Source organism: Callospermophilus lateralis, chromosome 6 (genome assembly GCF_048772815.1).
Source record: "Callospermophilus lateralis isolate mCalLat2 chromosome 6, mCalLat2.hap1, whole genome shotgun sequence".
Taxonomy (NCBI): domain Eukaryota; kingdom Metazoa; phylum Chordata; class Mammalia; order Rodentia; family Sciuridae; genus Callospermophilus; species Callospermophilus lateralis.
Genome location: NC_135310.1, coordinates 91,735,292 through 91,761,922, shown reverse-complemented (window position 1 = coordinate 91,761,922; position 26,631 = coordinate 91,735,292). Strand labels below are relative to the sequence as shown.

Here is a 26,631-nt window from a genome sequence, read left to right as displayed (position 1 = left end):
TACTATAAGAACATAATAGATAATGTAAAGACTATAAAAGATAGAAGAAAACCTTCTCTCTTAGATATAGTTTAAAAAGTAAACCTTGAGAAAAGCAAACATTGCAAGTCAATTGAATAAAATTAGAATGCAACAACGATGTATCAGATTTATCCAGGTAACAATGTTTGATGAAAAAGAAGATATTTCATGAATTGCATACAGTGTATTGATTTAGTTGGTTTTTTTTTTTGATTAACCATTTATCTAATCTTTAAGTCTTCAACTAAGATATAATATTTATTTTGTACTAATGATAAGTATATCATTAGTATAAAATAGAAGTACTATAAATAATATTAATTATTTTATGGAATATTTGAAAATTTTCTTGCAGTAAATGTGTATGTGTGTGTGTGTGTGTGTGTATGTGTGTGCGGGGGTGGTGGGGGGTGGTGGGGGGCAATGAGGTTGCTTTAGGTTAAAGTTTTTTTTTCAGTACTGGAAATTGGACCCGGGGCATTCTATTACTGAGCTATATCCCAATGCTCCCTTTTTTTAACTTTTTTTTTTTTTTAATTTTAGGTGGACCCAATATCTTTATTTTATTTTTATGTGGTTCTAAGGATCAAACCCAGTGCCTCAGACTCTAGCCCCACAATTTCGTTTATTTATTTGTTTTCTTTAATTTTGAGACAGGGTCTTACTAAGTTGCTGAGACTAGCCTTGAACATGCAAACTTCTTGACTCAGACTCCCAAGTCACTGGAATTATAGGCATATATCCCACACCCAGTTAACTTTTTCTATGCTATACTGTTATAATAAATGAGAAAAAGCTTTCTCAAATTACAATGTGTCAAATGAACATGAGCTTTAATTAAAAATCATAGAATTATTTTTATTAAAAATTCTCAATAAATACACATTATTGCTATGTATACAATGTATGAGTAAGAGCCATCAAAAATATAAAACTAAAGTGTCCCTTTTAAAAAAAATTAGTTGTAGATGGACAAAATACTTTTTATTTATTTACTGAGGATCGAACCTAGTGCCTTAAACATGCTAGCCAAGCACTCCACCACTGAGCCACAACCCCAGCCCTAAAGTATCCTTTTTTTAAAGTGTCGACTTCCCTATAAAAATATTTTTCCTCAAACCTTTAGGGTACTTCAAATCCTTTTTGCCAGCAGTTTGAACCTAGTGATCCAAAGATGGACTCAACCTTTGGTAAACTGGGAATTGCCAGTGTTTTTGTGTGTTGTTCTGATCAGGTATCTACAGAATACCCCTACCTACTTACTTGAATTTAGAAGCTATCAGTGAGTTGTCCATCAAACCTCACCTCTATCCAATCAAGAGTTTTATATGAACCATTGCAATAGCCTGTTAGTAATCTGTTTCCCCCTTTTATTCTCCATTCTTCAATTAATATAACATATCTGAAATTCAAATCAAACCTTGATTGCAAATACCATTCGCAAAAATCTTCAAAGGTTTCACATTTAATCAGATATAGAGAAGTTCCAGGGCTCATCATAAAGCATGAGAGGCTTTCTGTTGGCCTCATTCCCACTCCCTCTAATGTCTTCAAGAATATCTCTTACCTCTCTTTGCATACTTCATATTCAAATAATTATTATCAATTTGTGCTGGGTGCAATGGCATATGCCTGTAACCCCAGGTACTTGGCAGTCAGGAGGACTGTAAGCTTAAGGCCAGTTTGGCAATTTATTGACACTCTATCTCAAAATAAAAATTAAAAATAAAATTTTTAAAAAAGGGCTAAGGATAATATGCTGTAGTAGAGTACTTGCCTAGCAAGCATGTGGCCTTGGATTCAATCCTACTACCACAAATCATCATCATCATCATCATCATCATCATCATCATCATCACCATTATCACCCCCACTTTGTGTTCACCTAGTCCTCAACCTCATCCTACTTCAAATCTCAACTTCTTCCAACCACACATTTCCCAAGTTGCTCAATCACTATTGAGGTCCATCGTGTTCCATTCAAAGACAAAACGAAACAACAATACCATTATTTATTGTTGTTTGCTTCTGAAGAAACCTGAAAGACATGTCTCTATCCCTCCCACAGCAGCATCCCCTTTCTTTGGAAGCCCCTGTAAAAGTTCCTTGGCACAAGGAGGATTCCTATGTGGATCACAAACCTTGGCAGGAAAGAAACCAAACCAGGTTCTAGTTTTGAATATATGGAAATGATTTTATCCAGGAACAAGTCAATTTACTTTCTTATATATCAGATTCTCTGAGATCTTGTTAGGCCACTTTCCCAGTAAGGTTATTAAAATCTTAGGAGACCTGCAAAGATACTAGAACTTCAGGAAAGCAATTTATTACCCCTGGTGTGCTAATGCAAATCGGAAATGGAAGATATTCAACCAGAAGTTTACTATTGGAAATAGAATTATATTTATCATTTATGTGTTTCTATATTTATTTTCTTCCTCACCAATAAAGAAAATTATATTTCAAGCAAACCATTACTACTGAATTATAAGAATTCAATAGTTATCTCAAAAAGAGATAATATCATAAAATGCAATTTGATGATATATAAGACATATTTACAAATAATTCCTACATGATTACACACATAGATTATTTTTTACATAGAAGAGTATATCCAACTTTTTAACATTTCCAAGAAGGCAAACGGAATAAACAAAAAGCGATGATGTAAGGGTTTACACCCCAGATTTCCTGGAATCACTAGAGATGCTTTATGATATAATTTTCAAATACATGTTCAAGGAATTCTTAAAAATATTCTACCATTTTATACAATTATTTCAATGTTCCTACCTTGAATGAAAAATCATGATATAAAATATATATATACTAATATATTTGTTGAACACTTCTATAATATATTTTATAAGTTTCATATTTAACAACTTCTTCACTGAAAGTCCAGGACATTCTCAACTTTTCTATAAAGATGTTTGTTAAATAGTGTGTCCTTTGAGTATTTCATGCATTATCCATATTTAGAAGTGCCATAAAATTACCCATCTACTTAACAGTCACAGTCAGATACCTAATAAAATAATTTCTGTAGGAGTATCTTGAAAAGACAGACTGTTTGTTATTGTAACAAATAGCATCTTGATCCTTCTAGTCAGATCTCCAACTTTGGCAATGGGTCTTAGAAATAATTTGTAGGAAAGTAATATTAACTAATCTCATAAATTTTAATGATGAATTTCTTAGATTCATACTATTTCTTTAGAGTTTTTACTTTTTAAGTTAAATGTTGTCTAATATTTGTTAATTTATTCCACAAATTTCATTCTTGAGTTCTTTGGAAGTTGTTGTCTGTCCATTTATTATTTTTCTTTTGGTTCTTTGGGAAAATCAAATGATGTTTTTAAAATCACAGCTAAAAGTATTTTTTAAATATTCTTCATAATTTCAACCAACTAGGTATAATTCTAAAATTCCAATTTCTAATAGTTCATACTAGTTCTAGAAACATTATTGATTATGAAGAGTCCAATCCTTACCCCTCTAACCTGTCTTTTCATAAAACATTTGACTTACTGAGTGGGAAAATGCAATTTTCATGTCTTTTCACATTTCAAAGAGATATAAAAATCAAAATAAACTCTCACAAATCCATCAGAAGATATCAAAATGCCTATGATCAGAGTTGTTCTTCACTATGTATCTCCGAACTACATTGTGCAGAAAACAACTTTGCATGCCAAATCATGTGCCAGTTCCAAGAAAAGTAAAAATAAACAAACACATTCAATAACTTTTATGCCTGCCTAAATGTGAATCTAGAATATATGAAATCTAATCATCATATTTTAGAGAATATCTGGCTTCCTAACGAAATTTATTTGTCTACATCATTTTAAACCAACCAGAGGATGGAATTTTTCTTCTTCTAACAAGTCACGTGTTTACTGTTTTCTCCTGTGAGATTTTAACAAACAAGATCTCATTCAGTTGTCCAGTTGCATGACTTAAAAGTTATGTTTTCTCTTTGGAAACATATTAGCAAGTCATACGAGATAAGGGTATTCAAGAATTTCAAGAAATTGATATACAGAGTCTCAAATGTTGCTTAACATTTTAATTAAAAGAAATAAATACAAATTTCAAAAGATTTTGCTATGCTTAGTGGATTTGCTTGGGCTGTAAGGTTTATAATATCAGAAAACACTTATTTATCTTTGAAACTTTACTACCTAACACATATGAAGTAATAAATGATTTTTAAGAATACAGTTTTGTTTTAGAGCAGCATGATTTAATTTCTAAATATGGTCATATTTTTAATAACAACGTGGATTTGTTTATGAATAACAAACTCGACAGCAGAAATTGTTGACCATCATAATCATACATAACTAATTTTCAAGTACTTAACTCAGAATTTTAATGTTACTTACTGAACTGTTCATTAAGCAAGTTAAAGGAACCGTTTTAGACACATAGAAATGTGCATTTTGGAACAGGCAAATATTTAACACAGAATTTATTTCTTTAATAAAAAATATAGAACCCCACTTATACATAAAGCAAAGGTGATTTAAAAAAATAATCCATACTTTCTTTCCCTTAGAAATTGGTCATCTAATGGGAGAAATAAGACTCTTAATTTAATAGTTATAATGAAAGTCCATTATTAATTTAATGCAAAACACAATTTACAGAAGGCAAAGGCTCTTGTTTGATTAGGAAACAATTCATGGGAGTGGTGTCTTTGGACTTGGAGAGGTTCTCTTAGAGGCATGGCTAAAGAGCAGGTCTTTCCTGTGGAAGGAAACAAAGGTGAGGAAATTAGTAGCTGGACTATTTCCATGATGAAAGGTAGTGCAGCTTGGTTTTAGGGTGTAAGCAAACACTAAGAGTTTGTTGAGAAGCAGTAATACCTGGGTCTGGATAGTTTCTATGGATATGCAAAAAAAAAAAAGTTGGCTAAAAATGTTGAGCTAGTATATATACACTATAAAACGGATTATGATGACTAGTATTATCTACTAACTGATGATTTGCTTGTCCATATTTTTAAAAATGAACATGTGGTAAAATAACCAATGGATGTGGGTTTTTTTTAAAGAAACTTTTTGAAGAATTCAATCACACAGTATTATAACCCTTTATTTCCAGACAAAAACTTCAAAACTGACAATTTATTATCAAGAGTGAAGATTAAAGTCTATTTGTTTCTTAATCATCTCATACTTTATAAATCCTGGATGAGGAAAGAGAAGACATAAAACTAGACTTAAGACAAAAGACTTTCAAAGCCTTTTTTGGATGTAATTTTTATTGTGTCTTTTAGATACTACTGCTTTTTATTTTTCTATTTTTTAGATTTTTCCTCCCAGTACTAAGGATTGATTCAGGGATACTCTACCATTGAACTACATTACATTCCCAGCACATTTTATTTTTTGAGGCAGTGTCTTGGTGCATTGTGAAGTCTGGACTCAAACTTGTGATACTCCTACCTTAGCCTCCTAAGTAGCTGGGATTAAAGGCATATACCACCATGCCCTGAAAGACTACTGCTTTTTAGCAAGAAGCACAGTGAAAGGTTATCTGAGAAGATATTCCAAAGCATGGAAGTCATCATCAAGTCATTTGGACTTCATATATGAATTGTTATTTACTTACTACTCCATTTGTACCATCACCATAAAGATATAGGAAATAACTGTACTTTCATAAGCCATGACTATGTATGTGCACATACACAATATTATGCTATACCTTATTTCATTTGATTTCATAACTTGCTTTTCATTGCTTTCACCAAAGCAGGTCATCTTTTTATTTGTTTATGCTACTTTTCTCGTGTAACTAATGTACTATATTATTTTTGCCGATGCAGAATCGTTCAAATATGAATCAACCATTCATAAAGAACTTATTCAGAAAGCATCCAACACTAAAGGTTTACCACACTCACATTTAACACATGAGAGAACAATAGCAGAAGCAATAGTTTGTTTTTTCCCTAAGTTTGAATGATTCAATTGACCTTTATTTTCATCAGAAGTGAGAGCAATAATGTCATCATGGAAGAAAACATAAATGTTTTGAAAATAACCTATTGTGAGATATGGATGGAAAAATAATGTTTATTGTTAAATCTTACCATTGATAACAACCTTAAGAACAGGAAGATTCCTCCTTTTCAAAGACTTGGAATATGAACATTGGCAAAAGAAACTCACTTGGCTGGTTAATAGTTTGCATATTTAATTACAAATTTGAATTCTCTTAGCTATGGAATAATAGACTTGGAATATTCAAAAAAATACCACCATAGTGTTGTTTTATCCACTGAAGAAAAAGTTATTAAGTTAGTAGTGTATCTTATATCTTACAGAGAATTTAGTTATGCAGGACCTCATATCAATCTACATTTTAAAAACATTATTTTTTCAGATAAATCATATTGACAAGAATAATCAAGTATTCAATTTTAAACTTTGGTTGTATATGAATTATGTAATCAAGTCCATAAATTATTTGAGATTTTGTTGTCTTAAATACTGTAACCTGTAATAAGGTATCATCACCAATGCTCCTGGAATATTATTGATGATAAGTAGTTGCTACATTAGAAAATATTGAATTTAGTTTGTATTGTAAATATTTTTGAGGTCTGGAAATCACATTCCAGCTAATAATATGAAGTAAGTTACTTCAATTCTATCTTGAGAAATAAATATTTGATTTTCTGTTTATATTTCAGAAATCATTAAAAATTTAACATGACACTCTTAAAGTTATCCCCAGCAAGGTTCATCTATATTACTCAAATTCCTAAATTTCAGACTCGCACTCCCTGTGCAAATGAACCATTTGTTCTTAGAAGAGAGATTGCAGGTTATTTACATGCTGCCACTGAATTCAAGAATTGTCTTCTACTAGAACAGATTATATAATTACTGTGTAGTTCAGAAGTTATAGACATAGAATAATTTGGGGGGCCTCATTTGCTTTCTCAGTACCAAAGCTTCCTTAGTGTGAGCACTAGACCCTAAACATCTACTCTAAAATGCTGAAAATAATAAACATATACACAAAATACAAAAATTGTAAATTGAAGGTGAAAGAAGGTGAACTATAACGTTAATAAAAATTACTACTAACTTATTTTGCTATTTTAGATCCAGAAACATTTCAATTGCATATAATAACTTTAAATATTGAATAGTGAATAAGAGTCTATATATAATTTCTAAATAGATAATTTCAAAAATCATTAACTGATATATGTAATTAGGTAGTTTGTATGAGCCTGATGAAAGCTGGCTTAGGTAGCACATACCATACCAATACATCAATGGAATGAAAGGATGTTGGCAGTAATGGAAAATTGTGATGGATTTTATAAGATCAAACCAACTGACATTTTATGAAAATTTCCATTTTCTACTTTAGATTCCATTTTCTACTTTGGATATTATCTAAACTGACAAAAACGAATATGCATTTAGATTTCTCAGGGGACATGCCCTCAAGTAGAATATCTAGAAAGAGTTTCTGACAAGTCATGCTATTGGGTGTCATAGTTTATGTTGGAATTTGCCAGAACAGACAAACAAGGGTACTCATCTTTTTTTCCTTACATCAAGACAAGAGTTGATAGAATTACTGCCTACAAAATACATTGTAAAGTAAGTTGTAATAGTTTAGCAGAAAAGTGTTTAAAAATTGGTGAGAAAAAAAGATAAACAAGAAGTTGGTGACATTTTTTTATTCCCTGAATTTGACATTATTAGATTTGGTAACATATCCTCACTAATCATATTTCCCATGTATTAAAGACCTACTTTTAAGAGCTCAAAAATTTTCTCAGTGGAAGAGAATGTGCCACAGTATCTTTCCCTTTTCCTATCTTTCACTTCTCCTTCTTATACTCTCATGAGCCAAAACCAACAAATATCATATGCATTAGGTTTTGGTTTTTATTAAAATTACTTTACAGTAACAGTTCAATAAGCACAAAACTCTCAGAATTTCAAGCATTTGAATTTTTTAAGCATATGAATTTTTAAAATTATATTACATAGAAACTATTCTTTTTTCAATTTATTTTTTTCTTTTTTCAATTTATTTTTTTCTCTCCCTCATTTGCCTCTGAGATGGTTACAGAGCTTGGGTGCTTTATTAAAAGTTTTACTATAAAAAGTTTAAGCAACAGAAACCTAGAATCCTTCTCTTTTTCTGAATAAAGAGAAAACATTGTTATACATGAGATTAGGAGAAAGGTAAGGGATTATTTTTGGGTTAGGGCAGGAAAGAATTACCAGGGCTACCATTTTCTCTGAGCTTTTTAGGACACCAAGGATAACCTCATCTTTGGATAAAAATAAAGTCCATCAAATGAATAACAGAGAAGTTAGGTTATATAGCACTTCTCAGCCTTTTGACTTAGATCAAGTATAGGAAAGATAGGTTACAAAATGACTCATTCCTTTAGAAAAAGTGCTGAAAACGTGGGGTGATTTCTAGTCAGTAAGGAGGCAGCTGCTACCCAGTTTGGATGCTCTTTCTGAAAAACAACAGTTAACACTGTGGTTGTATTTTTTCTGATGTATTGATTCAGAATATTATCAGAAATGAGTACAGTATTTCTGTTAATTATGTTAACTTAAAACCTGATGTGTCATTTCATTGACTGTTGTTATTGTTTCTTGAAACCTTGTTCATGTTTTTAGGTTTTCTGACTGAGTTTAGAGATATTCCAAGCAGATCAGCTTAGAGCATTTAGAACTGTGAATTTAATCAGTAACTTCTAGGTATGTGTAGGAACATATTGCATGAGACAGTAATGTAATTTGTGAGAAATGTCTACACACAAGCTTTCATATACCTTTATTCTGTCTTTAGAATTTGGAATGATGGGAGATCATACAATTAAAAGTCAGCGACCTCGATCTGTTCATGAAAAAAGGGTCCCTCAGGAACAAGCTGATGCTGCTAAATTTATGGCACAAACTGGTAATACGTTAGTTACATTTTTCTATTTATTGTTGTTAATTTAATGAAACCACTGCATGTTTTCATAATCTTTTGCTAAACATTTGTCAGTTTTTGGAGCTGATTTTTTTTTGAGCCATTTATTTTTTGTCACCAGTTAAAGTCCATAAATAAAGTAGCTGTGAATTGAAAAGTGCACAAGAAATGTGTAAGAATTATTTTGTTTTGAGTATGGGACATTTAAGATTTACATATTATTATTTCTTCATGTTAATTAATCACTGAAAATGTACCATTAAACTTTTAAAAGAAGACAGCAGTTATTTCTTCAATAATTAATTGAGAATTTGGAATTTAAATAGGACTTTAGATGATGAAATTTGACAAAATTCAACATGTTGAATATTTTTTCAAGTGTTGTACTATCTATAAATATGGAAAATATGCATAGAAATTAGAAACTTTTTAACAATTTAATAGATAATTTAAAAATCATTTTAAAATTATTTTAAAAAGAATTGTGTTACATAAGCTAAATAGCAAATAGCTAACAGTCTATTATTAAGTTATAATACAACTCCAGATAATTAAATATCGACAAAAATTAATTTATGATTTATAAAATTTGTATTTATAAATTGACTAGATTATTTTTAAAACTCTCTCAAGTATATATATACACATATATACACTTTGGTATATATACACATATGTGTGTGTATATATATATATATACACACACACACACACACACACACACACACACACACATATACCAAAGGACTGAAAACTGCATTATTTTAAATAATTTCAAAAATGCATAAATATAAATATTCTGAATATCATACATTAGGCTATAGAGTTTGATCAAACAGATAAATTCATAATTTGACTCATAATAAGTGGGCTATAATTCCATCTGATACATTGAATGTGGCATCTCCTTGGATGAAAAAGTGTTTTAAATTGTTCTATGAACATTTTTAGCTTTTGCCTTTATTTTAAGATATTGAAATTTAAGAGTTTTGTTATACATTATAAAATTTTATACATTCAATGTTGACTGTTTTAACATTAGAAAGGCATCAAGTACATGACCAATTCTCAGACACGATTATCAGACTAATTTTGATGACATTCCTCCCCAAAATGCATATTTACTTCAGTTCACATTTTCTTGTAATATCTATCCAGAACAGTAGCCCCCAATCTACAACTTAAAATGCAAATACTATTTATGAATTGTGTTCTTGGTAGTAGGTGAGTAGTACATTTTAAGACATCCATTGCAAGTAGGTCAAGTTATCAGAACAGGATATTTAGAATAAATTCTATAAGGAATGTATTTTTAGTTGTTTAGAAATATATGTTACAGCCAATCTAAAAATGTAAAAAACTTGCTTATCTGGATAGCTTCTAGTACACCTTCTTATTTAAGTGAGGGTGATTAAAATTTTTTGTATTTACTTGATCAAGTTCAACAATGATACCAAATTCAGGCAAATTTCCAGAATGTTACATGTATTTTTGTCCTTAACAAGGAGCAAAAATCTCAAACTTGAACAGAGATCAGGAGTGTTTAAATCAAGGATAGAAATGAGCTGACTATCAGCTTCATAGGCAGCATCTCATGAGGCATTTCTGCAAGATTAGAGTGTCCTTTGTGCAAAAGAGGTGACAAATATTAGTTTACTGAAGTTCCTGAAAAGTGGGTCACTGTGAGAATAAAATGAAGAAAAATAGGTTTAAATGTTCAATAGTACAGTAAAATAAGTTTCTGCATTAAATATTATGCAATTTGGCTAGGAGTCATTGTTCAAATTCAGTTTTTGGATGTGCCTACTATATATACCAAGAAAATTCACAATTTGCAGCCAAAACCCTTTTGGCAGATTCACACCTCAAGAAATACTGATTTTGTTAAACAGGAATTACTAATTTTAAGTTTTGCATTTACTCATTCTTTTCTAATCCTTGTTTTATCGCTTATATACATTTGTAGTGACACATGAATTAGTAAATAGATAAGTCACTTATTAAATGAACCCATGAGGAGCTTTAGAATCATTTCCCTATGTTGTTAAAAATAACTTAGAAAAGGCAGTCAGCTTCAGAATAAAGGTTCTCAAAATGTTGATCAGGGGCTTGAATTCATAAATAATGAATATTTATTTTCCGTTTTAATTCAAAGATAGTGTAAGCAAATATAAATACACATATAATACCTACTTTAAAATAAAGTAGCTACAATAATGGGATAAAACTAGAAAGTGTGTTATTTTAATAATGTATAAAATTCATAAATTTATCATAAGCAATTATAAAGCTAAAATGAGAAGATATTTTTTAAATAGTTCCTGAATAATTTCTTTAGATATTAAGGTAGTCTAAATAAAAACAGGTGTCACACTATGAAATTTTATAAATTAAGATTGATTTATAAATTTTCTCTATTTGTCTCTCAAAATATTCCCATTACATATGATAATTATAAAAATTTACTATTTCAATAACAAGGAATAATGCACTAGAGGTAAATAATCATAAAAGACAACATAATATTTTATATTAATCATGGAAAAATGAAAGCAAAAGCCATCATAGTTTATAATTTAAATATTAGTTCCCAGAATGAGTAACCACTCTCCTGTATTAATGTGATTAGTAAGTGCTGTAATAAAAAAATTGTAGAGTAAGAGTGACATTTTTTATAAAGTAATACTTTCATGAAGTATCATAACTATATCAAATAACTTTTTGTCAGTCAAATAAATAATGTAAATTAACTAGAACATAAATGATGATGGTCTGATAGCCTAAGACACTATCTGGTTAAGAGAAATTAAATGATAAAATATAGATATAGATATGTAAAATAGGCATCTGAATTAAATGCCAACAAAATGGCCTAAGTCATCTTAATTGCACTTATGATGCTTTTAGCATCAGTCATCAAATGAATTTATAAACATGTTTAGAAAGATAGTTTTTTATTACAACAGGAAGAATAGCCCATTTGGGGAATACATACATTTTAGGAATATGTACATGTTATCTAAAATTAAAAAAGTAAAATTAAAATTGTGTTTTTAATTTCATGATCTTAACATACTAGCAAAATTTTATATTAATATTTTGTTCATAATTTAAAATGTATTCTTACACATCTCACCCAATCCACAGAAAAAAGTTGTAAAGTAGCTGTATTACTCTTTTTATTGAAGAGATTCAAAGAAATAAAGTTACTTTCTCAAAGTCACAGAGTCCAATAGCTTTTCATCAAACCATCAAACATAGGTCATTTGACTTTAATTGCAAGACTTTTCCAGTTTTCTTTCATGTTTTGTTCCAAGATAAAGAGCCTTAATAGTGCCTTAGATACTGAAGCCATCTATAGGATCTCATCTTCAGTTACAAGTTAGGACACCAGATCAGTTTGTGTTATGTCAAAAGACATACATGTTGAAAATAATAGACTTTGTCTTATACTTTACTATTCTAATGTCAGTATTTTAAAAATATCTTTCTTATGTATATTAATCATTTCTTACAATGAACCAATCAACTAGAATAGTATTCACACCTTCATGAAGATGGAAGTGGCAACATATAAATAATTATTCAGTGAAAATATCATTTGAAAGATAACATTTGAGTTATAACAAGATTGTCTTGGCACATAGGTCACTGTTACAATGACAAATTTTGATTCAAAACTTGAAAACCAGTATGCATTTCATTGATTAATTAATTAATTAATTAATTTGACATTTGATCAACAAAATGAACCATCAGTTTGAGGGAGAGTGAAGAAGGCCAGTTCTCCGCATTTATTGTCAACCTTTCATGATGTAGGAACCACTGCTTAGCTTAATGAGCATTATTGTAACATTAAATATTTAAAATATCCAAGTTTTTAAATATTTGAACAAAAAGTAGACCCTGATCTTAATTCATTGCTCTGTTTAATTAATTAAAGTGTATTTTTTCTGTCATTAGACAAATCAAGGGGAAGAGGACTGCTTTATGGCAAAATAGAACTAATTTTACCTATACCCTTTATCATTTCACTTATTATAGAATTCACATTCATAATTTCTTGCTTAAAATAACATGCAGCCATAATATTTATACATCACTTAATCTCATTACAAATAGGTTGGGAGATCATTTTTAAAATTCATTATATTTTCCCTAACTTTAAGCTTACATTTTTCATTGTGAAATATACATGTGTGTATACATAGATAACAGGTGTGGATATTTTTAACCATTGTCAAATTATCGGGATTTTAAAATGATGACTTTCAATTTTGCTAGAATATTTAATAATCCAAGGACACTTTTAATAAATTAGTGTATACAAATTCATGAAGGTAAAAATACTGATGTGATCAAAAATGATCTTTACTACTTACAGAATAACCAATTGCAATATCAAAAAGGAGCCCTATTTGATACATATGTCATCCCAGTTACCACTATCTGTGCCCTGTGATATATGACTTGTTATCAGTGCATCATTATTTCTGCCTTTGAGTGCACAATGCAAACAAATATAAGAGCAAATACTTCATTACCATGCTATTCAAAGTGTGGTATATGGACCAGTGCTTATATGCAAGCATGTCGTTCAATTGAGCCCTCAAGGTATATGCAGATTACACCAGAGTATAAAATTGGCTACTTCACCAAGCACATGTTTTATTTCAGCTGAATCTTTCTCTCTCTCTCTCTCTCTCTCTCTCTCTCTCTCTCTCTCTCTCTCTCTGTACAGATTTCTCAAATAAGAAATCAGTGTGTCAAATTGTGTTCTGATCCAAACTTCTCTTTTCCCTGGGCACCAATTTATGAACCAGCTGCCTTGAATAACATTGAAAATAATATCTAAATCATTTGTTTACTCTTCAAAGAAAAATTAACAACAAATGAATTACCATTACTATCCTTTTAATTCTATTTCAAAGGAAAATTCCAGACAGAATCTATAAAATAGAGTTAGATTGCTCCTTGATCTATTTAATCAATGATGAAAAGTTTTCATAAACAACACCTCATCTATAAAAGTTTTCAACAACTAAACAAATGGTTAACTTAGTTACTGCTAGCAGGTATAGGATGCAATTTGAATTTGAAGAGAAGCATGGCAACATTCAAACCAGTTTTAAAATTCATCCTGGAGGTGATGCCAGAATAGAATTAGAAGCCCACTGCAATGGTCTTTAAAATGGTCAACGCTGCATCTCCTTGAGACATGAATGAGATAATAATAGAAATTAGACATAATTTCAGGATGAAGCCAACTCCAAGAAAGTTAATGAATTCAGACATTATTTAACATCTTGGAGCCCTATTCTGGAATAAATTTTAGGTCCATACTAAAGTAATAGAAATTATGGAGAAATTCTCTTTCAATTTGAGTAAATATCACTTCTCTAGATTATAGGTGAAATTGTGAGCAAAGGGTTTTTAATACCACAGAACAAACAGCTATCATAGGATGGAAAAATAAAAGTTTCACACGAAGTAACTTACAAAAAAGTTGTTGGTGTTCAACACAGTTAAATTGATTCAAATTCTCAGGCTCCATTTATCTTGCATTAGAAAGAGTGTTATCAATAAAGGACTAGGAACACACCCATATATTCCTGTTCACCAAAACCACATAGTGAGCTTTGACATACATTTAGTTTCTTTCCTGTCAAAGGCTTGAAGAGAATTGCTTCAACTATAATTATTATTGAAAAATGCTGACTTGTTCCTTGTCAATAGGATAGTGAAATTTGTGAAGAGGAGCTTTACTAACAAGACTGGAACCAGTTTGGTCTTTGTATCAGCATTATATTTGTCCCTCTTTAAATTTGTTTTTCTCTGAAATGTTTTCTTGTACCTTTTGTTGTAGTATCATATTTTTACATTTGAAATTATTCATGTATGTCATAATGTCAGTTTGGTATAATGCTTGTGAGTATTCAAGACAGTATTTCACGTTTATTTATTGTCTTGCACGCAGGTGAATCTGGTGTGGAAGAGTGGTCCCAGTGGAGCACATGCTCAGTTACTTGTGGTCAAGGGTCGCAGGTGCGAACCAGAACTTGTGTATCACCTTACGGGACACACTGCAGCGGCCCATTAAGAGAATCAAGGGTTTGCAATAACACTGCCCTCTGTCCAGGTAGTGTTAGCAGCAACTACAACTGTGGATGTTATTGAATTATGTCATGCTACGCATTTGGAACAATTTGTTATTTTCATCTGAACTGGGTATAGACATTTTAATTAGAGTGGATAAGTGTAATTCTTACTCAACTGTGATATTTTACTATCTATGTGATTATTTCAGAGCAGTGAAGAACATACATAAGTGACTGATCTCCTGTGGCAAATACCAGCTTCACATTTCTGTATCTGCTTCTTGTAGGATAAGGCTTACATATCTTTCCTATATTTTATATGTCAAAAATGCCCAATTGAATGCTTGAGTAAAATATAATTTTACAGCATGCTAGAAATAGGATAGACATTGTTTAAGTCAGGGATTGACACAGTCTTTCAGGCCAAACAGCCAGCCATTTTCCTACCATTTATTGAACCCTATAAGAAAAATTAGTGTTCCTCATGAAAGACCAGTTATTTTATTTTATTAAGTTCCCTGAAGTAATTACCCTTGTAGGAATCATTTACTCTTTTGAAAAAAAAAGTTATTAATGAAAAAGAGAGAGATCTTTAATGTTTACTGGAACACTACATAATAGCATACCCACCAAGGACCAGATTTTTTTATGTTGTATCAAAGTTTGGTTCTTATATCTGTGCACACATGCATTTAATAGATGTTTTTCCCTCTTGGAACACTGACTTAAATGTACAAAAAAAGTGTTAATAGGAATCTGGCTTTTCTTTTAAAAAGTCTAAAGCACAGAATGTTAGGAATCCACATATTTATATTTTGTTCTAAACATTTGGTGGATAGGTGACTGTAAAATTCCTGCGATTGCACAGTCTTTCTAGAGGCCTCCAAAAGGGAGTGGATATAGATGTACTGGTGCTGTAGTAGCCTTGCATCTGCTAAGTAATGCTTAAAAGTTTCCTGTTGAATTCCATTTTCAGAAAGAGCTGATTCTGTAGTTACTTAAAGCAAGAGTAGAGAGTGGGTAGCATGAAAGAAGGGTGGGAATAAACTCAATTTCCTAACAGAATAGGCAAGTGGGATCCATTAAAAGACAGTCTGAAGGAGTTGTTGTTTAATGGGAATAAAGTTTCATTGTTTGCAAGATGAAAAAGTTCTGAAGATCTGTTTCACACCCATATGAATATACCTAATACTGCTGAATTGTGCACTCAAAATTGTTCCAATAGTAAATTTTATGTTATGTGGTTTTTATTACAATAATGAAAAATATGGGGGATATACAGGTAAAGAAAGTGGTGGGCAGAAGGTGTAGGAGGAATGAATGAGGTAATGATGTAGGAGATCTTAGAACTGAAAGGTAGGAAAGCAGTAGATGGAGAAAGAATTAAAGTTAAACAGGGCAAAACATTGAATTACTATGAAAAAAAGAAGATTGCAAAAAAACAGTAATTGCTTCTGAAAACAAGAACAATAAACAAGGGCCAAAGGAAACAGACTAGATGAGAAAGAATATAAAGTGAAAACTAAAAAGATTCAGTTAAAAATAAATGCTTAAGGAGGTCTTGGAAGGGAGAAGGCCATGAGAAAAGATGCTTGAAAATAGGGATCACAAAGCAGAGTCTAGAGAGACACAAGTCAGGAGAAGGAAAACAATCAGAGAAGTGGGATCTGAGGATTCTAAAAATGAAATCTTTAGACCACAAGAGTAAATGCTTGTGGATCTTCATTTGAGTATGAGTACAGTGACCCTCTGGAAGAACACTTACTTAACCTGGTGCCTACCTATAGTATTCGCTCTATGAGTCCGATGATCAAGTTTTCTTTTTTTTTTTTTTTGTTAATGACAAAAGTATTTCTTGAGATTTAAGTTGTACTAGATACATAAATTATCTCATCAGTGTCTATTTAATAGTCAAAAGGCTTTCAACATAATAAGGATAGAGTCTAATGACAAAGGGCATTTGACTAGGTCCCAAAGAATTTTCATTCAGAGATACATGTCCACTCACCAGCTATGCACATTCATAAGCTGACATTTGGAAATCTCCATCCTTCTGCCACAGGCTACTGATTAAGCATCCATTGGGCACCAATAACATCTGTAGCAGGAGGAGAGTGCTTCTCCCATGCGCAACTGCCAAGCTCTCTCCCTCTGTCTGATGACCAGAAAACTGAGCAGTGTTCTCTGCTTACAAAGTTTTCCTTGATTTCTTAGCCTTTTATCCTTACATCTATAGAAAAAGATATAAGCAATTACTAAATTCCTTTTTACCGTAAAGAGGAATGTTTGTCTTTCTAAATTTGGTTGAATAATACTGATAAGAAATGTCTATCTTGTAATCATTGTTATAGTTCAATTTGTTTACTTAAAGATAATGAACTTTGTTAATTTACAGTTAATTTTCCAAATATAAAGAATAATTTGGCAACTTCTTAATTTTAAAAATGTAGGATCAGTATTCTAGTTTTGAAATTTCAATTTATTTTACATGGTTATTGTATGTGCTTTGAAATATTTTATGCTCACTATTATGGTTAATTGTCTGCCAAGCTGAAAATAGTGAATTTTAAAATAGTTTAAAATTTAAACAGTATTTTAAACAATGTAAACATCTTTCTAAAACAATAAATTCCCAAGAAAATTAGTTCAGAAACAAATAACCAACTTGAAATACTGTGGAAACTCAAAATATATTTAACATTTAACTAATTAATATGCACAAGAAACAGAAAATTGAATATTAAAGTCACTTTCCATAAAACATATGGAATGATAAAATTAGAGATTATATTTATTTGTACTATAAAAGATAGATCACTAGTGTTATAAATAAACTTTTACTCAAACTATTCAAATTGCAAAGAATTTTTAAAAACTAATTATTAAAACTGTTATTTCTAATATGAATCTAAGATATCTGACCTCTTGTAAAATTTTTGCTTTGACATTATGTTCTCTTTAACAGCTCTTATTATTTAGAGTAGAACATATGGAATAAACAGAAAGCAAATTGAGAAAATGACCTACATTTAATTCTATATTTACCAACTTGATTCAATTAGATTTATGGTCTAAAGTGTAGTTTTTCAACTTCTGAAATTGGCTGTTGGCATTCTGATGATAAATCTTGGTTGCAGGGGGGCCTGTTTTATGCAATTCCAATGTTTAGCAACAACCCTGGCCTCTCTCTAGGTACCTCTAGCACTTGATCTTTTTCTGAGTTTTGATGGCCAAACTGTTTCCAGACATTACCCAGTGTCTCCTGGGGGCAGACTTGCCTCTGGTTGAGAATCACTGATCTATGCCATATGTATCCTAATTTAATAGATGTCCATGTAGGCTGAAAAATAAGTTTGGATTTTATTTTTATAAATGTCATAGTTGTCATATCCATTTATTTATTAAGGAAATAACTTTTCACTGAAAGGAGTTATTTTATGTACAATAAAATCTAAATCATAGATATTTTATTAGTTATTTTGTATTTAATTTTGTAGATAATTTAAAATCTGGTAATAATATATCTTGTGTGTTTCATATTTTTAAAATTATATCTCTGGTCAACACAAAGAAGAGATATGATAATATAGCTGGTACCAAAGATAAAGAAGAAAATTATAAAAATGGATGAAGCTATTGAAGTTAAATGTTTTTTTATGATAATTTTTCAAATTGACTATATAATTTATAGATTTTCATATTTTGCCAAAAAAGTAGAAAAACTTATGTAACAACTCTCCTTTAAAATGAAAATATCTAATTTTTAATAAATGTCTTATGAAATGTACTTAAATATTATAAAGAATGTGATATAATTTCCCACTAATTCAATATTACCTAAAATAACAAATTGTTAATAATTTACTACCTTTGTCAAATGAAAAACATTTTAAGCTTTTATGAAATGATGTGAATAAGTCATGAAATGTCACCATGTAACAATAAAGACTGTTAAAAGTACTAAGTAACATTAATTTTTGATGAATCCTGTTCCACGATTTAAGTAAACCCATCAAGATTAATCAGTATTTTCTGAAATTCATGGAGAAAATTTGCCAATTCAGCATTTTTTGGGGTTTGTGCAATGCATATTAAAGCAATACAATTTTATAGAATAGAAAATGAAGAGAACCAGAAATATGAATCAGATAGTGTTAATATTTTATATAGAAAAAGGAGAAGACAGGTTGCTTTTAAATGGAGAAATCTTGGTAATTGGAAAAAAGTACAAAAGTTGATAAAAATATAAATTTTACTTAAAAATACATTCATGTAAATTACTTTTAAATATCATTTTATAATTGATTATACATACATATACACATACACTCATATATATTAATATGTACATATTTTAAAACTATATGTGTATATTTAAAATTAAATATCATCTTACTATCTATCCTAATACTAATGGATACAAATTGGCTTTGGTTTTTCCAACTTTTCTTGGGAAAAATGAAAAAAAAAAATCTTAATTTATTTCACTTTCTTGTTATTTTCTATGCTACTTTAAAATATTTTCCCAGCATGTAGTATAGAATCTTTAAGAGTTTGAATATTACTCAAATTTGGCTAATTTTCCCTATATTTGAACATATTTTCACCACCAGTTGAGGTAACTCAATAACGTAAATAGAAAAGAATAGTATACCTCATTATTAAGGTATTATATTTGTGGGTTTCTTTTTAAATTTATTTATTTATGTTTTAAATTGTATATACCTATGTATTACCTAATGCTTTGACATATATGCACATTGTAGAATTTTTAAATCTAGCTGTACTCAATGACAATATATTGTATTCTTAATATGATGTTAAGTAGTCTCACCACAAAAATGATAATCCTATGTGGTAGTACATTTTCCAGTTAGCTAAATTTAAGTATATTGTGATGTTTTTAAGGTAACTACTTGGTCAGCATATACATGAAGGAAATTCTAAATATATTGTATTTACTCACATAATTCCTCTGCCACTTTATATGAATTTGTGCTTACCCCTGCCAATACTGAAGAGAAAATGAGAAAAATTTTTTTGTCGTTTTCTACTATAAATTTTACCCTCTCCACTCCTCCCAGTGAGTGGCATTTCACTCTTCTGAAACCTTGAACTTAGAGTCTTCTAAGGCCAGAAGCTCACATCAAGACAGGAGTTTCTCAACAAAAGACTACTTTTTTTCTTGACTTCATTTTATTGTGTTATCCACAAGGTGCTATGGCTTATTACCCCAAATATTAAGTTTGGGATGACAGCAGTAATTTGAACATTCAGAGAAGGGATCTAAATTTTGAAGCCTGGTAGTCTTTTGTAAAAGATACCAGTATTTATTCAGAATTGTTATTATGAAGGAACAAAGATCGTGTTGTTATGTCTGGTCAAGTTTAATCTCATTGTAATGAAATATGTGAAGTCTTGGTATATTCATAGTCATGATGTCATAATCTTTGCTATATAACTTGGATTGTTAATTAAATTTATACATTAGGAGTACTTTCAGTTCTCCCAAGCTGTCAGAGAAAGAAGAGCATCTTGTGATTTTTATGGCCATTAGAAAGAGATCCTCATGTTTACCATTCATTTTGAAATGGGGGAAAGAAGAGGATCTTATGCGAGTGTTTAAAATGACCCTCTTAGGCAAAGGTGGTTACTTTGAACCAAAAAATTCTAATAAAATATACTGATTTTCTAAAATGAAATTTAAAACCTTTTGAAATATATACCATCAATTTTCAGATTGTTTTCATTTTCTGATTCAATAAAAGTTTTTAATTCTCACACTTTACAAGTATTAGAAGAATTAATTTGGTCCTTGGTAATTTAAATGCAAATTTAACTCCAGAGTTTCATTTCTGTTGTTAGAAATTTAGTTTTCTATATTCTACCTTAGTTAATCTTATTTTGACTTAAAAATAACTTGTGTTTTATGAAGAGGGAGAGAGGCACAAGGAATATTTAAGCTTTTTGACATGAGCCATAACTACAAATGTAGAAAGAGGTGCATACAGTTTAATATTATTTTAATGGATTTTAAATTAAATTTTCAATTTTATGGAAAATAAGACTGCTATTGCAACTAAATTTTAAAAGTATCCTCATACTTTATTCAATGAGTTTTTTCTTAATTATACAGAAAATAATCTTAGGCTTTACCATCTGGTTTGGTTATTGAAGCTTCTTTGCTTTATTACAGTACATGGAGTTTGGGAGGAATGGTCACCATGGAGTTTATGCTCATTTACATGTGGTCGAGGCCAAAGAACAAGAACAAGATCATGCACGCCTCCCCAGTATGGAGGGAGGCCCTGTGAAGGACCAGAAACACATCATAAGCCTTGTAATATCGCCCTCTGTCCAGGTGAGCATATTTGCATTTGGTGAACTTTGCATTTATATGCTTTATATACAATTCCTAGTGTACATAGGATATAAAAGAATAGAACTCTTAGTCACATTGGAAAATGTGCTCCCTGGCTATTGTTTCTTGCCCAAAATTGGTTACCTTCCCAGACTCTACCATTTATAACAATATATATTTTCTTGAGTGAGTGTGAATCAAGATTCACCTTTATTGGATTTCTATAAATGTGTATATTAATGTTTTCCAATGAGTTTTATCTACACTTGATTTCCCCTGCTAAGAAAATTTCAAGAATTCCTAAGATCTTGAAATTGATTGTTACTCTCATATGATAACAAGAAAAATTTTATTTAATGGTGGTTCTCCCTCTGTCATTCCTTCATGCTCATTCAATTAAGGAAGGGAATTGCCACTGACCATGTGTGAAAATGACAGATACTTGGTAGGATGTTGGACTTTTCAGATCTACTACTGGCTGCATAAAATGATTAATCATAAATGATATATAATATTTATGTAGTTATGGAAGACTATATAGTCTGTTCTTGTAACATATTTATGTTGTGTTAAATTTTTCTGTTTCAAATCTATTCTATCTTTATTAATTTCACAAGTTATGACACAGAAGTTTTAATAACACTATTATTTAGATTATTCACACATTCAAACATAAATATGTCCAAAATGAATAGAACTGATCTCTATCTTCAAGAGGCTCACAATTTGGAGGCGGGGAGGAATGCATACATATAAATGACAGACTCTCCCAGAAAAAGATAGATATGAATGATGTGTGGCAAAAGCTATCAAGAATGACAAATGACTAAAAGAATTCATTCATTAACTCTTTGGGAGATTTTCTGTTTGGTCATATCTTCTGCATATGTATGTAAACAACATACCCAGAATCCCAGTTATGTTGGGTCTGAACACATTATCCATCTCACATTCAATCCCATTTACATTCTAAACTCCCCAAATTAATATCTTATGGTATGAGGCAGTGCTTCAAAGCTCTGAAATTTTAACTATATAATATCCAACCTTCTCCCACTTTTGTTAGAGTGAAAACCGTCTGCCTGGGATCCATATAAAGAAAGACAAAAAAAAAGGGAAAGATAGATATGGCATTTCCTAATTTTTTGTAACTAGTAAATTGTAATTAGATTCCTAATTTGATAATTAGCAATTAATAATTGCTAATTGAAACTAATAGTTTCAATGTATGTACCATGTCTGAGAACAGGGGTTCATGTTAATGGGGAAGGATATAAGCAGCACAGAGTATGGGGGTAACAATAGAAATTCACTATTATTCATTCACTTTCTCATGAATACAATGTGATCTCCATTTCCTACTTTTGTCATCTATACTATTAACATGAATATTACTGAAGTGTGTGTGTGTGTGTGTGTGTGTGTGTGTGTTTGATGGTGTTTGTGATCTGTTTCTCTTATCTCACCAAACTTAAAGTTCAGTTAAATCTATTTTTTTAATTTTCTCTGAATTTTCATTGTAGTTACTAATTAAATATTGAGTTTATAATGGTTTTAATTGGTGTATTTGAGTAAAAGGAGCCCCTCTCCTATTTCCTACTTATTTCTCCATTGAACTTTGTACCTGGTAATAGCTAATAAATTACTATTGAATAGATTTTCTTGACATTCACATATGTGAATTTCTAGTATTTATCTCAATTTTTAAAGGATATCTTCTACATCTATTTACTAATATATTAATGTGGTATTATAGAAGTATCTTGGATTTTTGCCAAAGGACACATTTAAATTTAGATTTTTAACTCATAATACAATTGTGACACTCCTCTGATCCATAGTTTCTTCATCTTTAAAATGTGGGTGTTAACAATATCTACTTCACAGGACTATTAGGAGAACTATGTGAGGTGCTTCATAAACTGAAAACACTGAAATTAATATTACTTGTATTATGTCAGTGTCCTCCAGCCAATGTCCACCAGGATCATAAGTTAAGTTTCTTCAGTCATGAGAAAACACTAACAAGGAGAACTGTGAGGCATCTCACAGAGGGTTAGAAGAGCCTTAAGAAAAAGACTTTGGTTTACACAGGTGCTTTCAGGGAGAGTTTAATAGCCAGGAACATTGTTCTGGGTTGGCTGTGGTTATGAAAGAAGAACCAGTCTACAGTCTACAAATCTATGATGGGCTATATTGATAAATCGTCTAAAAACAAAGGAAGACTAACTATAATTGGTGAAGAAGTAGCATCTACTCATTTTAGCTCTGGTGCTTTGTAGATTGTACTGTGACCTTGTTTTTGTCTCTGAAGTGAACGTGTCTGATATTGATGTTCTCATAGATGTCTTGGGTCCAGGGAAATACATGAGCGCTGCTGTGAGCACCAGACAAGCTATGAAGATCAGAGATGTCAGCTATGTCAAACCAATCCCTGGTGTCCCTTCATAGTGATTATTCTCCTAGCATGCTCTGCTCACTTTGGAAGTCTCTGACTTTGCCTGATGTTCAACTGGAGAAGAGCATCAGCCGTAATGGAATGTTTGAGTTTCTCTAGTTTGCTCAACATTAAAATTATATTGATATATATCCTGAAAATAATACTTAAATAAACTTTTCCAAAACTAAACACAGCAGAAAACTCAAAAGCTTAAGTTCTCAGTTCAAAACTTCAAATTTTCTTTATAATAAATGACTATGTAAGTAAAATTTTCCTTGTGAGTAGTTGAGCATTAGAGAACCCTATTATTCCAGTTGGATCCTCATTAATGTTTCAGTTTTTTTCATTTCTCAACATGGTTCATATAGTAGAGTGCAACTAAAACAGAGAAAATTAATAAAAAATGAGTGACAGATAAAATTGAAAATAAATGATGAAAGAAATAAATTAGCAGACAAGTAATTTTTTATTTATATATTAAAATATGTAAAAATAAATTTAATTATCTGATTTAGTGTGAAATAAAGTGGTCTGGAATTTAGAACACATGGATTAAGTCTCAGTGCTAATACTAAATTTGAACAACTTATCTATTCATTCCCTCAGTTTTCTTATATATAAAATGGAACCAATATTCATTATCTTTTCACATCATGGGATTGATTGAGTTATGATTATAATTACTTGTATGTAGCTTCAAAAGTATATAACAATATAAAGTAGAGGATATTTGTCAATATTTATATAAGGATATTACTTTAATATTAAGAAATTTTGCATCTATTGAGATGATCATATGATTTTTATCTTTAAGTCTATTGATGTGATGAATTACATTTACTAATTTCCATATGTTGAAACAAACCTTGCTTCCTTGGATGAACCCTACTTGATCATGGTGTACTATCTTTTTGATATGTTTTTGTATTCGATTTGCCAGAATTTTATTGAGAATTTTTGCATCTATACTCATTATAGATATTGGTCTGAAGTTTTCTTTCTTTGATGTATCTTTGTCTGGTTTTGGAATCAGGGTGATATTGGCCTCATAGAATGTATTTGGAAGTGTTCCCTCTTTTTCCTAGTTCATGAAATAGTTTGAGAAGTATTGGTATTAGTTATTCTTTTTTTTAATTTTATAGCCTTTTATTCATAATTGTCAAAATTTGGAAGCAACCAAGATGTCCTTTAGTAGGTGAATAGATAAATAAACTGTAATATATCCAGGAAATGGAATCTTTTTTTAAAATTTTTATTGTTGGTTGTTCAAAACATTACATAGTTCTTGATATATCATATTTCACATTTTGATTCAAGTGGATTATGAACTCCCATTTTTACCCCATATACAGATTGCAGAATCACATCGGTTACACATCCACTGATTTACATATTGCCATACTAGTGTCTCTTGTATTCTGCTGCCTTTCCTATCCTCTATTATCCCCCCTCCCCTCCCTTCCCCTCCCCTCTTCTCTCTCTAACCGCATCTACTGTAATTCATTTCTCCCCCTTGTTATTTTTTTTACCTTTCCCCTCAATTCCTCTTGTATGTAATTTTGTATAACCCTGAGGGTCTCCTTCCATTTCCATGCAATTTCCCTTCTCTCTCCCTTTCCCTCCCACGTCTTATCCATGTTTAATGTTAATCTTCTTCTCATGCTCTTCCTCCCTACTCTGTTCTTAGTTACTCTCCTTATAACAAAGAAGACATTTGGCATTTGTTTTTAAGGGATTGGCTAGCTTCACTTAGCATAATCTGCTCTAATGCCATCCATTATCCTGCAAATTCTATGATTTTATCATTTTTTAATGCAGAGTAATACTCCATTGTGTATAAATGCCACATTTTTTTTATCCATTCATCTATTGAAGGGCATCTAGGTTGGTTCCACAGTCTTTGCTATTGTGAATTGTGATGCTATGAACATTGATGTAGCAGTGTCCCTGTAGTATGCCTCTTGGTCTTTAGGGAATCGACCAAGAAGGGGAATAGCTGGGTCAAATGGTGGTTCAAATCCTAGCTTTCCAAGAAATCTCCATACTGCTTTCCAAATTGACCGCACCAATTTGCAGTCCCACCAGCAACGTACAAGTGTACCCTTTTCCCCACATCCTCGCCAGCACTTGTTGTTTGACTTCATAATGGCTGCCAAACTTACTGGAGTGAGATGGTATCTTAGGGTGGTTTTGATTTGCATTTCTCTGACTGCTAGGGATGGTGAGCATTTTTTCATGTACTTGTTGATTGATTGTATGTCCTCCTCTGAGAAGTGTCTGTTCAGGTCCTTGGCCCATTTGTTGATTGGGTTATTTGTTATCTTATTGTTTAATTTTTTGAGTTCTTTGTATACTCTGGATATTAGGGCTCTATCTGAAGTGTGAGGAGTAAAGATTTGTTCCCAGATGTAGGCTCCCTATTTACCTCTCTTATTGTTTCTTTTGCTGAGAAAAAATTTTTTAGTTTGAGTAAGTCCCATTTGTTGACTCTAGTTATTAACTCTTGTGCTATGGGTGTCCTATTGAGGAATTTGGAGCCTGACCCCACAGTATGTAGATCGGAGCCAATGTTTTCTTCTATCAGACTCCATGTCTCTGATTTGATATCAAGCTCCTTGATCCATTTTGAGTTAACTTTTGTGCATGGCGAGAGAAAGGGATTCAGATTCATTTTGTTGCATATGGATTTCCAGATGCTATCCTTCCTCCATTGCACGCTTTTAACCCCT

The 26,631-nt window shown here is 31.0% G+C and overlaps 1 protein-coding gene across 1 annotated transcript in view; it reads left to right on the top strand.

The window, feature by feature from the left end:
- Positions 1 to 26,631, top strand: part of Adgrb3 (adhesion G protein-coupled receptor B3) — a 674,891-nt gene that overhangs the window by 250,954 nt on the left and 397,306 nt on the right. The window contains exons 2-4 of the mRNA XM_076860054.1: positions 8,878 to 8,988; positions 14,981 to 15,142; positions 21,298 to 21,462. Coding sequence (XP_076716169.1) covers positions 8,878 to 8,988; positions 14,981 to 15,142; positions 21,298 to 21,462 — 438 coding nt within the window. The remainder of the gene's footprint in view (positions 1 to 8,877; positions 8,989 to 14,980; positions 15,143 to 21,297; positions 21,463 to 26,631) is intronic.